The sequence below is a fragment of the Frankliniella occidentalis genome, unplaced genomic scaffold (genome assembly GCF_000697945.3).
Source record: "Frankliniella occidentalis isolate FOCC.00 unplaced genomic scaffold, Focc_3.1 Scaffold94, whole genome shotgun sequence".
NCBI lineage: Eukaryota > Metazoa > Arthropoda > Insecta > Thysanoptera > Thripidae > Frankliniella > Frankliniella occidentalis.
In genome coordinates this window covers 898,805-912,226 of record NW_026267223.1, presented here as the reverse complement: position 1 = coordinate 912,226, position 13,422 = coordinate 898,805, and the positions used below count along the sequence as shown (strand labels likewise).

General features: G+C 49.9%; 1 protein-coding gene across 4 annotated transcripts in view; it reads left to right on the top strand.

Annotated features, from left to right (window-relative positions):
- LOC113203901 (mucin-5AC-like) overlaps window positions 1-13,422 on the top strand; it is a 142,005-nt gene that overhangs the window by 106,248 nt on the left and 22,335 nt on the right. For all 4 annotated transcript variants that reach the window (XM_026418834.2, XM_026418836.2, XM_026418835.2 and 1 more), the window contains 3 exons: window positions 108-166; window positions 4,053-4,284; window positions 9,224-9,342. In XM_026418834.2, coding sequence (XP_026274619.1) covers window positions 108-166; window positions 4,053-4,284; window positions 9,224-9,342 — 410 coding nt within the window. The remainder of the gene's footprint in view (window positions 1-107; window positions 167-4,052; window positions 4,285-9,223; window positions 9,343-13,422) is intronic.

Genomic DNA, 13,422 nt, shown 5'->3' with positions numbered 1-13,422 from the left:
TCTATGCCTTGTGTTCTATGTTCTAGCACCGTTCATGACCAAGCGTCACAATAAAGAATTAGTGTCATAATTATATTCCAAGTTTCCCGGTGTTTTTTTGTTGGCAGGCCTGCTGGCGATACTCCCCCGGCCCGGAGGGGGTACTTCAACAACGGAACCGCCCAGAGTGAGTATTTTATCACATAGGGTGGGCCACCGTCGCTCACCGTGCGTAAGTAAGTTCGTCCAGTTTCCTCAGTTTCATTCGGCCAATTGCGGGAGCTAGGCGCCTGTGAGACGCAGGGTAGGCCACCCCGCAACACACGCATGCACTGAAGGGAATATGTTGCCTACTCACCAGGCGCTCCGAGAGCTTGCCAAGGCAGGTCCGTATCGGCGAATTAAGGACGTACTTTCTGGATGATACCGTAACACAACCGCACATTATTGTTTTTAGTATTTTAGAAGTAAGATTTTTTTTATTGCTTTATGTATCGACCTAGTTTTGTTTGACAGGCAAGAGTTGGCCGTCGTAAATTTACGACTGCGTTCGTGGATTTTGCAACATGGTTTTTTATTTGAAAATTATGAAAAATGTTGAAAATGTACGGATATTTCTACATTGTCGGCTCCTCATTTATGTGTAAATTTGTTTGGCATAACGATGTGTCGACGCAGTACTTCACGTTACTGTGCCTTATGTCACGATGAGCTTGTTTCACGACTGGCACCCATACCGACCTAAATAAAGTATTCCCACGACGGAATCGTTAGCTCTAATAACGTAGACTTGGTGCGGGGCGGTGACGTCTTCCTCTTCAGTCACGCCGGCTCACGACGGGGCGCCGGGGTGGCTCCTCTAGCCGTGGAGCCTGCAGCGCCTCCCGCGCCCGGCCGCGCCGCGCTGACCCCGGGGCACAACCCCTGCCAGGCTGGAGGCCAATAACTCTAGCGCCCAGTGAGTGAGTGTTCCGATGCACTTGTGCAAGGGGCTGGGAACCAACACGCTCGTGCTGCTGCGAATGCCACGAAGGCCCGTGCGAGAGAGAAACAACGTGTGAGTCAACGTTTTCGCTCCCAAATTTCTTTCATACTGCTTAAAAATTAAATGTCAGTTTAAAAACTCAATGATGACTTTTTAAGAGTAATGCGTTGTTTTGAAATATTTGCTAAACGTAAACAACTCTTTTGGGTGCTGCATTTACTCTCCCATTTTGAAGGGTTTAGTTTTCCATAAAGTCAACGAACTATTTTTTTAAAGGCAGTTAACGAAAAATAATTGCGTATATGAGTCGACAGTGTTATATTCGATCCTTTCGCAAGCTAGATAAAGAAGGTCAGAATGAGGCTGGTCGTCGGGGTGAAGGCCGGATAGTAGAGCCTTCCAGACGGCGGGAGGCGGGGAGGGCGAATGTCAGAGGAGCACCGGTACCTGGACAGCAGACTGCAGCAGACACACGAGGTCCAAGCGGCCCCGATGCACTGGGCACCTAAGCGCAGCTCAGCTCTGCGCACTCTTCGAGAAATGCGCATGCTGGCTTGTGAATCTTACCGAAGCCAATCAACTATACTAAACTAGGGTAATGTTCCGTTGTGTGGCTTTCCAATGCAAAGTAGTTCTCTCTCTCTCTCTCTCTCTCTCTCTCTCTCTCTCTCTCTCTCTCTCTCCAGAGGTAGGCAACCGGCCCTGATCCGCTGCACCTCGCAGCAATATTTTTCCTAACAGGTTATTTTATCCATTAGGTCACAATTATTTCTTTTATGGTCCCAAAGAATGATCTCTGTGGTAGGTGCCGTAAGGGACCCTCTCACTCCGCTCGTTCGTAGCCATCATTTGATTCATCCATTGTATACTTATGACAGTCCCTAGATTTACCCTACTGATTTTAATGTACCTTAAATGAACAAAAATAACTAAATGATCTTTAGTCACTTTAAGAAAAAAATTGACCTAGGTATACTGTCTATCGGTGTGACCAATTTTAGAAAACTTGAAGTCAAACATTAAAATGTTATGTTATTAAAACCGATAATGTAATGCATTTTTACAACCGCGTATCTCTTTCGCTCCTCCTGCCCTCTTATATGCATTGTATAAATATATACTCCCCCCCCCCTTTTCCCGGTCTTTCTATCTGTCTCTCTTTCTCTCCCTGTGCCTGTATCTCTCCATCTCTCTCCCCCCCTCCCCTTGTCCTTCTCCCTCCTCTCCCAGCCCTGCTCTTCTCCTGTTTCATCAGTGCGCCCGCCGGAACTGAACGACAGTCCTGCAAGCCTCGTTGCATTCACATCTCCGCGAGCCACAGCGGAGCCGACTTGGCCTTGCCTCTAAACAATCGCCCTGGCCTGGCCGGGGCGCCGGGCCGGGAAGGGGAGGGGGGGGGGGGCTGCGGCGCGCGACCAGCGAGTAAAACTCTGGATGCGCTCGCAATTGTGCGTAAGTGCATGTGAGTCGGTGGGCTTAGCCCCTGGGGAATAGCTGCGACATTTTCTTCTTGGGAACAGGCGAGTTTTGATTGCGTGCGATTTATTCGCGCTGTACAAATTAATGCAACAATCGTACGGGAACTTGTCTCTTGAAGTATGGATTTGAGTCCACTCGGCGCTGGCCGAAGCTGGCTGATGCGCGGTGCGACACAATTGGGGTGGGCCTGGGGATTTTAATTTTCCGTAAAATTATCTTTTTCCAGATTTTTATTTTAAAATTTGTAATTTTTTTCTTGGTAGTTTCACATTGTCCCCCCTTTTCTTAAAATTTTACGATTTTTCTGGAAAAGATTTAAAAACAAAATCGTCTCTAAAATCCCTAGGCGAGTCGCGGGCCAGCGTGCCCCCTGGGCGTGCCCGGCACAGCCCGGCAGAGCCCAGCAGAGCCCGGCGGCCCGCCCGGCGGCCCCCCGTAGAACAATTGCAGGCCGCTGAGTAATTAGCATGCAGCTCCTCCTCTCGCATTGCAGTGTGGCGCGCCATGGCGGGGCGGGAAGGAATTTCGGCACCGGGTTGCCAAACAAATACCGTATGGACGACACTAACGATGGCCGGCAGCTCAAGATCAGACTGGAAATCCAAGTGTGCGAGTGCGAAGGCCGCTTTCGCTTACCTGCAGCTTAGTGAATTCACAATTTCTTAAGAAATTCACTCACCTGCAGGTGTTCGACCAAACATTCACACACTTGTCTTGTAGTTGAGCGAAAACATAGCCTAGCCATTTTCTCAGCCCAAGTATGTGAATATGGTCATTGACACATCTGGAGGTGTGTACATGTTCACCCAGAGAATTGGAGAGCTCTAGCATCCATCGCATGGTTACTTCACGGACAGTCATAATATGGTTGAAAATTAACAATCATACAGTTATCAGAACCATATCTTAGTTCAAATGCACATTTTTTTGTAGCCTCAGAAGTAAACGTACGATAGTTGCTCCTTGGCCGTCCAGATTTCCATTATTCTGTGTGCATCTATCGCACACCAACAGGTGTGTGTGTGTGTGTGAATTTTTTCACTCACCTTCAGGTGCGCGACATAACATACGCACACTTAAACGTCCAGTGCAGACGGCAGGCATGCTCGCGGGCTGGCGGCTGTAACCCGCGACGAGAGGAAACGTAAACTACTTGGTCTAGCAGTCCCCATTCTCACGGAGACACGTCGTCGGAAGACCCGGTTAAGCTCGAGGTTCCTCCTGATCTCACAATCAGGCTCGACCCGACCACGACCTTAGGTTTCTCTCAGTTCTACCTGGCCTTAGGTTTTACTTTCCTTTAGTAACATGAAACTATCGTTCGGCGGTCTATCGACCGATAGTTTCAAGTTAGCAAATGTCAGCCTGCAGGGTAAGCTCAGATTTTTCTGGACTGTGGTGCCTTCTGCGGTTAAACTTGGGGTCTCCACCGGATTGGTTCACTTTTCAGGTTCAAACAGTGTTGCGCCTGGGATTTCACATGTGTCTGCTACCCGCAGCTACCCCTACGCTGTAGCAGTGCCGGGCTTGGGGATTCATACCTGTGTCTGCTACCTGAGGTTCCTCCTAAGGCTTAGGGTCGCCCTGTTCACGCCCTCGTCTGTTCCAGTGGACGTCCACCTCGCTGCCGCAGGTGGCCGCGCGCATGAACGCGGCCGCCTACAAGGTGGAGTCGGAGCCGACGGGCAGCGTGCAGTACTCGTACGTGTCGGACAGCACCACGGCCAGGGGATCGTCCACCAAAGCCGCGGACAGCGTCGGAGCCGCGAGCTCCATCAAGAGGCTGGCCTCGGACGATGACGACGACGCCGCCGGGGACGCCGAGTACAAGGAGTACCAGGGTGAGTCCGCCGCACGGCGTCGCGTGCCGCGTGTGAACAAGTGTACAACGTAACCTCTCTTCCCGTTCCAGAGGAGATCTTAAGTAAAAACAAAACAAGGGACTAAACGCTTCGATCGAAGGGTAAATAACTAGCGTAATAATTCGTACACCCTGGCGTGTAATAACCACGTAATAATTTTGAAAAAAAAAATGGTAAAATAAAATTTTAAAATCAGCTGTAATAACGTAAATATGGATATTAAGATACCCCAAAAGGAGCGTAATTGCGCAGTTAATAATGCGTGATAACCTTATAAAGGTGGATCTCCAATGGAGCAATCTACGCTACCCATCACCCATCATCCGTCACCCATCACTTGAGATTTCGTGTTTTTACATCGCGAAATACAATCATGAGGTGTATAGTCATATTAATTGTTCACACACATTTCAAGTCTTAACCACAACCCGAGTTGTACGCGTAAATACACGAAATCGCAGGTGATGGGAGACGGATGATGGGTGATGGGTAGCGTAGATTGCGTCATTGGAGTTCCACCTTAACTTGTACACTTGTATCGCGATTATTGACGACTCGCTCGTCTCAAGAGCGTACAGTACCTGTCCAGCACTCTTGGTGAAGAAACACGCGCTCACACAACACTGGAGTCGACAGGCATTGCCAGAGAAGAGAAGATTGGTGGTTCCGATATCAGAGGAAAAGGATCGTTTATCGTTTCGGCACGTTTGGTTTGGTGCCTCTCTTCCCAGGAGTGGGACGTGCCAAGAGTCGATTTAACCCAGCTTTTGGCGCGCAGGACTACCGGAGCGGAGCGGGCCGCCCTTCACCTTGACGCGCTCGGGTGGCCACGGGCCGGAGTCAGTCTACGCAGAGGGAACCCGTTCTGGATCAGGTTTACCGTAGACAACCCCCATATACCGCCGTGTAATTTTCACTGAAACCGTTTCAAAATGTCAGGTTGACTCTCTACAAAGCACAGCGGAATTCTGCTGCTCACGGTGGCGGTGTGTTGGAGCCATCGAGTAAATTAAAGATGTACGGCAGAGAATCGAGACACGGTACGACGACGCCGTCAGTAACTTGAAGCCTCCGCCCGCCCCGCCGCGCGCCGTTCGAAACAACACAACACCTCCACTCTACACCAACGTAATTGAAAATCAAGTGAGGCGATCCTCCCAGCTGACCTTTCGTGTGCGCGCGCCGTCGCGTCCGCCCCCCTCCCCCCTTCCCGCTCGAGCAGCCCGTTCACTTCCTTCCTTCCTTGCGATTCTTCGGCTGCATTCGCAACGACATTACCCGCGATTTTCGGACGCATCTGGATCGTCACGCCCGCCTGGGCACCCGCCAAAACAAAGCGAGCAGTGGCGTCCGAATCGCGCCTTCCTTTCTCTCAGCGGCGGGAGGGAGAAGGAGAGAGAGAGCGAGGGAGAGGGGGGGGGGCAAAGGGAAGGGCAGACCGCTGCGTGTTGTTGCAAGGCGGCGGCGGGACGGCGGGAAGCGCGCGGAAATCGGCAGGAGATCGGTGCGACGCGTTTCGTCACGCGTTTAGGAGCGCGCGCGAATACACACACACACACACACATACACACACACATACACACACACAGTGGCGGACGCGTACATCAGCAGTAGCAACTAATAGAAGAACACGACCATAGCTAGAAAAGGCACGTTTACAGGGCTGGATCCAGCTGGGTCGACCCAATGAGGTTTGTTTTGCTCATGAGTTGGCCTCCTGAAATGTAAATTAAGTGTTCTACATCTAGTTTAAATCCATATATTTCTTTTGCTTATCAGTTTATCACATGTAAAAACCGGCAAAAACACAAATTTTGCATTGGCTGCCTAAAACTCTGCCAATCCTTTGCATAACAGAACGCACAAGTATTTAGATGATAAGAGTTCTTTTGGCATGAAGTTTACAAAGCAGACTGTAGTACTTCCGCTAAAGACACTGGATTAAAGATTAAACATCACTACACTGATAAATCAAGAGCGAGACATTTTCATACTGTCTGCCTAAGGTAAAGCATTAGCGCTTCACATTTCCTACAATAGAAAACATTTCGTGCCCCACGTCCGGTTGAATGAATCTCGCGGATTTATCTTACTGTACCTAGAAGTAATTTTCTAAATTAGCTCTTTCGTAGATTTTCTATCCACCTTATTACCGACCCTGTCATTTCTGACCGATACGTGCCGACTCGTATCGATACGTTTCAGAATTCGGACAATCTCAAAAAGGTACTGGCTTTGCCTATTTAGGTTATTGAAATAGATTCGGTCTGTTAGGGACTCGCCGGGCTCAGCTAAAGGGGCTCCACTTCTTCTCCCCTTGAGAGAATTGTTGGAGCGCCGCATCTAGGGATACATATCACCCTGCGATGTTTGACTGAAAAGTACTCTTGCCTAAAGATTTGTTACTGAGCCCATCCAATGTCTTGACATAACAACTACCGTTGAGGATCACAAATATCTTTGACGTTGTTTCTTGTAAGAATGTTGGCTCCTTGGAAAAATAACTAGTTCAAAATCGCCAATGTTGAAAATGTTAGTGCTTCCATACTCAAGATTACACAAATATGAGCACTAACATTTTCAACATTATCTGTAGTGCCTCAAAATATTTTTCATACATCATCAAAAATATAGCTGCAGTAGCAGCAAACTGCATAGCTCAGACTGTAAATCACTTTGTTAAGGCAGATAAGAGATAGCTGTAACGACAGCAATATTTTTGTTAACAAAAATTGATATTAATTTTTAGCAAAGAAAAATGGAAGGCGTCATTTACAACTCATCCAGATAGTATAATAAGTTTTGTGAGATGGAAATTTTTTAATTCACCCGGACCATGGCCGAACTCCACGGCAGTTCGCTCCAGTGCCTGCTTTACAGTCTGCGAGTGATTTGGAGTCGGTTTTTAGGTTACGGACGATACTGACGGACTCGCTAGGCTCTCTTCCTGTTAGAGACGATGACTCGAGGCTCACGGTGATCATCTCGCCTCAAACTCCTCGTGACGACACAGGCTAAGTATACCAGGAGGTAACGACGGACTGTAAGTACCACGACTGCTGTTTGTAATCTGGGAACGAGCGGGAGGGTTTACCGGGAGCTTATTCGTCCCAATTGGCCCGCGATCACTGATCCCATCCCACGGCTGACCTGACTCCTTACCGTCGGTATTTGCGTGTGTCTTGGAAGTTGAGCTGGCCGCCGTGTTCATCACGCTGATGCTTCAGCCCAGCGTGGCTCATAATTTCTGCAAGCTCTGCTCCCATACCGCAATAATAACAAACGAGGCTGCTGACTTAAATCTCTTCTCCCTGACAACGACTATCGAACACATGAAATGCCATGGTCGCCGCTGCAAAAGGACGCATGGACATCCCCCTTCGTTGCGCCGCTGCCCCATCGATAGGTGTGTTTGCTCTCCAGGGACGCTGGACGGTACTGCTCTCAGCCCAATTCAAACACACGACTCCGTGTGCACGGTGCCCCCAGCACCGCTCTAGTGCAGCAGCAGCACAACAGCAGCAGCAGCAGCACAACAGCAGCAGCAGCAGCAGCAGCAAAGAATTTAATATTCATCATCCAGTTTCCTGGCGCTTTTTCTTCACCTGCTACCTATACTTCTGGGCTAGTTAATGATCGCTCTAGGTCCGGGTCGGGTCGGCTCATTATTGAGCTCACTTAAACTGGTCCCGTTGATAAGTCAAGATGCAGATCGGCGCCGCCGTGCGCCGCCTGGACCACATAGGTGTATGACCATTTGTCATCGTTTACTAGCCGATCCATCAAACGTGCCGCGCTTTTCGCCCGACCCCTTCTCCCGACGAGGTTGATTGGTGGAGTGGCGAAAACTCCTTGACGAACCAGTCACTTCACTGTGGCACTTATTCACAAAGTGTGCAATTAGAGCAACAGATTTGTAATATTTCTTGTACATAGGAGTTCTGTCATTGCTAAAATAACTGTCGTCACTGTACTCATTTTTCATTTAACAAAAAAGTTACAAAAAAATATATATAAATTTGAAACCTTTCCGGTAAGCACGTATGTTTAACGGTGCACTACTGACCTGCTGTATCGAGGTTAGGTCAGGGTCTAGGGGAGGAGGGGCGGGCCGGCCGGGCCGCCCTGGCCGTACATAACCGCTGTCGGTCACCTACCAGCGGCAGGCCGCCACCCCCCACCCCGCGCGTGTGTGAGTGTGATATGCAGAACAATCGAAGCTCTTCCCCGCTGTAGCAAGCGCCAACGCCACTCTGCCTGTTACGCGAGCAGCAGCTTCCACCACACCGCCACCATGCTCATTGTTGTCGCACTCTATCGTTTCTCTTCTTTTTCTTTCGTGTGAATATTTTTCGCGGCAGAGAGAATGAAAGTGAGGGGAGGTGGCCCGGAAGAGCGCGCATCGCACACTCTTCCGGCGGTGTCACTGCGAGGCTCAGCCGTCCCATCGCCGAGTTTGCTCCCCTCCTTCAATCCGAATTCGTAGCTAAAATAAGACAACTGATTGGTGACTGGGCAGTTACTTCGGCTGTTACATATATTTCATAAATTTAATTACATGATTTTGAGTCATTTACAAGAGGTTTTTATTCATACGTGATCTACATTTACTTCCAAATACCGTTTGGTGTAATATTTTCCTGGCATATATGCGTCCTTATGTGTAGTGCCCTCGGTTTTGTAGCAGAAAAAAACGAACATTTTACTTGGGAGCTGAATGCGCTTTTGTACAAACTGCTTCGCTGCTTTAGGCATTTTCAGTCCAACCACAAATTAGATTGATGCTAATCGCATATTGAAAGATAAGGCGGTTCAGTGGCAGCATTTTTACACCCCCCCCCCCTCGAACAGAATAATTTGCTAACCTGGCGGCATGTCCGCAACCCTTTCTTTCTTTTTCTGGTCGCCGTGTTGGCAGGCGTCATGGGTCGACCCGGTGTGGACTTCCCTGTGCTCCCCGCCATCCCCCAGACGAGCTTCAGCTGCCGCAAGGTCAAGGGCGCCGGATACTACGCCGACCTGGAGACGGACTGCCAGGTAAGTGCCGGAGTATACCACGATCATTAAAAAAAAAGCAAGTCAATTAAAACTAAGCAAAGCTACTCGTCGCATCTCTTAACCACCTTGCACGTGCACGAATCCTGACTGCACTCGTCACAGGTCCAAACCCCACCCCCACCCCACCTTTCTTCTTCCCCACAGTTCCTTCTTTGGCAGTCAATGATGATTTTAGCGGTTGGCTTTCCCTACCGTGTCAATGGTCGATAACTTTGTCGTGACGCGACTGATAAACTCCGAGGAGCAGTAGTTGTAAGTTGTAAAAGCTGAGTACCGGCGAAAGTGACAACGTAAAGGATGCCACCCATGTGCTGAGCTTTGCTGCGCACACAGGGCTGAGCTGGGATCCATTAAGGGTCATTGCCTTCGCGCAATAAAGGACCGTGACAGCGAAAGATCAGCCGCTTTTTTCGCGTATATGGCCCTAATAAACCTAAAGCCAAAAGGAAAAGGGTGATGATTTTTATTGTGACATTTAAAAGGCAGGAGTATAAACAGGAAGCCAAGTAGGAGGCACGAAAGTTAGTTTGGTGGATAAAGTTATGTTCGTTCTTTACCACTTTTGCCAGCTACCGTATCTATCTGATTGTCATGGTCGTCATTATGTAACGTAAAATGGCTGTTAAGACGTTTTGTTAGTAACAAATATTTTGTCGCACTATTTCGTACTTCTCACCTGATTGACACCTTAAATGACCCACTTTAAAAAGATAGGTATGATAAAAATATGATGTAATATGAACAGAAAGTTTTCTCGGTTTCTGTTGTTTAGAGTTTTATGGTCAAACCGTCTTTAGGCGTACGTTGCTATTTTGTAAAAATGTTCTAAACTCATCTCTAGTACCCATAATTAACAAAAACAAGACAGGCATGAAACACAAAATTAATTTTGTGCGCGAGGAAATAAACTCGTTTATTGTCTTAAATTATCGCCCTTATTGTGATTGGGGAATCCAGTAAGTACGTGCATAATTTGCGGCAACGAAACTGCCGTCAGTCAGCCAATGCAAGCTTTCAAAGCACCCGATAGGTAGGCAACGTCGTGCCTGAAGTGCATGCGTGTAGTGTGGGTGGACTACCCTGAGTCTCGCAGGCGCTTGGCTCCCGTAAATTACAAAAAGATGCCATTTTTGTTTTTTTATTTTGTCTTTATTTGTTTTTCAATCACCCCATACCGTAACATACTTTGACTTATATAAAATCATTAAAAAAAACCTTGTTTGAATCTAAGACGATACTCTTGTTTTTACCTCATAAAGAACGAAGGAACGAATAAAACTTACACGGTCACGGTGATCAAACATATGCAAATTTTACAGATCGCGGATTTCCGTAGTTGTTTCAATGGGTAGGAAGAGTATGTCTTGCAAACCTCCTCCCACACCTTTCGCCGCGTCCGTGCCTTGGAAGTTGGAAGAGTGGAATAAGAGGGGGGGGGGGGGTCAGTGGGAAAGGAAAGGGAGGGGGGACCGGGCAGCGTTCACTTGACCGAGGTCCATCCGTCAAAACTACCCGCTCCCTCTGCTCAGCTCCGCGACAGTAATTACATCGACCTGCAGGCGGGGCGTGACTGCTGGGGGCGGCGCGACGGGACGTGCCTGAAAGTAGCGAGCAGGGGAGGAAAAATGTAAACCAATAGGGAAAAGGGGTCCAGGCCGAGAGCTCCATGGATAGGAGAGCGAGAGGTCGAGTGCCACCTTTCACAATTTACTACATTTGTAAATTTACGGCTTTTTGTTGGAAATTTGCGACATCTGCTTGTCGATCAAATCCAAGTTGATACAAAGTGAAAATTTCTCTGTAGGTTACAGTACCTAGTCTAGGTACAACTGTTACCTCCTCACAGACAAATGTGTATCTAATGAAGATATGCACAAGAACACATACCTACGTACAAAAACTGTCCCTCCCTATTTCGAGAGAATGCAGGTATTCGCGTCGGTGGTTGGGTCGGGTGGCAGGTTGCGAGAGGCGGGCTGGGTGAGCGGGCCACGGTGCCACGGTGTGAGACTGCCGCGAGCTTTACGGCGCAATCATGTTCGGGAAGCCTCAGTTTGTGCTGCTCCCGAAGCGTTTGGCTAATTTATGTCTGGCTTTAACGGTCGGCGCGAGATAGTTTGGGAGCTCTTCCCAGCGGTATTTGGAAGGGGGTCCCTTTTCACTGTGTTTACATTTTAAAGTAGAATGCACCCACGTTAAAACTGACCAGATAGTATAAAAGCCAGAAAATACGAGAAAGTCAATTTTAAAAATTGAAGTTTATTTCATGAGTAGCGCTGTTGTTATAACCGCTTTCTAAATCTGTGCAATGTAAAAACTCCTTGTCTCAGGCATGAGTCTAGATAAACACAAATGTCCGCAAAAAGTCTAAGGACACTTGGCTAAACATTATACTCATGTATACTTTATGTTTATTGCAGTATTTTAAGGCATCATCTGCTAAAAAGAGTGTATGAGCAAAAATATAGCACGGATCTGAAGTACTTTTCTTCGCCAATAACCGTGACCCCCTAATAATCTTCGAAGCAGAAGAAGTTTGAACGGCAACCGAGACAGGCACAGTGTTGCTCGGCTTTGCCATTTCAAATATCCTATCTCTTTATTTTTTGCCGGCGCCGGCTCGTCTGAGGCAGGCGCCACACATCACTTGGCTGGGGTCAGAGGTGGCAGAGGTTGGGGTAGGAGGGGGGGGGGAGAAGGGGAGTGGTAAAGTGTCTCCCGCCGTCACAACAAAGTGCCTACACCGCCAGCAAAAAAGAGACGAAAGTGAAAGGGGGCGACGGCCACGCACTTTGAGATTCATCGGAATTTAGAGTGCACGAGGCATTTGGCGCTCGCATTGTGTTCAGTTAAGGGGAGCGAGAGAGGGAGAGGAGGCGGAGGGCCGAGAAGAGGCGAGCGGCAGAGATGGGGGGGGGGGGACTGACAACTGTTCTACACTTCAAGACGGTTGTAATCCTGCAGAAAGTGGACCCCGAAACAATTCCAATATTCTCGTGTCGGTGGCCGAGCGGCGCGCGGCTGAGCAGCGCTCAGAGTTGGTGGGACTCGGCCTGCCCTGACCTGCCCCAGCGCAGCCGAGCCTCGGCCGGCCCAGCGGTCCAGCGCCTCGCGGCGCCTCGGGGCGTCCCCCCGCCCGCCAAAGAGGAAACGAGACAGAAGAAAAATTGAGAACCAGATTTTGTTTTATTTTTTTCCCCACCGCGGATGATGGCTTGCGGTTCGCGCCTCGATTAGACTGACCTCCCCTTTCCCCTCCTCAGCTCGGGACGGGCTATACATTTTGCTCTGCAGGGAGGGAACAAATGCACGGCCATCGACAACTTTCCCTGCCGCGTCAACACACGTAACTGGATCTATCGGACGGGCGCGCGCACGCACGGCCGCGGCACCGGCGACCCTCTCGACGGGAAGCTGTTCCGGGCCGGGACCCGGGACCCCGACGTTGTCGTCGGCGCAGCGACCCTCTCCGGGCCCGCGGGGCGGGCGCACGGCGTCCGCGGCGGCGAGGATCAAACGGTGGGGCTTTAACCAGAAAGAAAACTAATGTGCATTGCTCAATGCGATGCTCGGTAACATTCCTGTGGAGGGACGGTCAGTGCTTCGCCCAGCTTGGCCCCGCCGGCCGCGCCACACCACCGTGCCCGTACCATTCATCCATTCCGCATCCTCTGCCAGGAAATTGGCCAACAAACTCCTTCGCCGCCGGCCGCCGCCCCCCGCGCCCCGCCCCCAGCGGCACCGCGGCCTGCCCGTCCCGTGGGGCACACCACTCCGGCCGGCGGCGGCAGGGGCGGCAGGGGCGGCGGTTTGGACTCGTGAATAATGCAGGAGAAATGGCGGAGAAAGAGAAGCCGGCCCGCCCCGCTCGGCCCCGCCCCGCCGCCGAGGACGTACCCATACATCTTATCGTCTGCAGCAGCATGGGAGATCCTTATTTGTTTCCCGCTGCTGCGACGATCGTGACTCCGAGTCCCGTGTGTTACAAATACCGCGTCCTGCTGTCCCCCGCGTCAGGGGAGCCCTCCCCGCTCTCTCTGCCCCCCCCCCTGTCTCTCT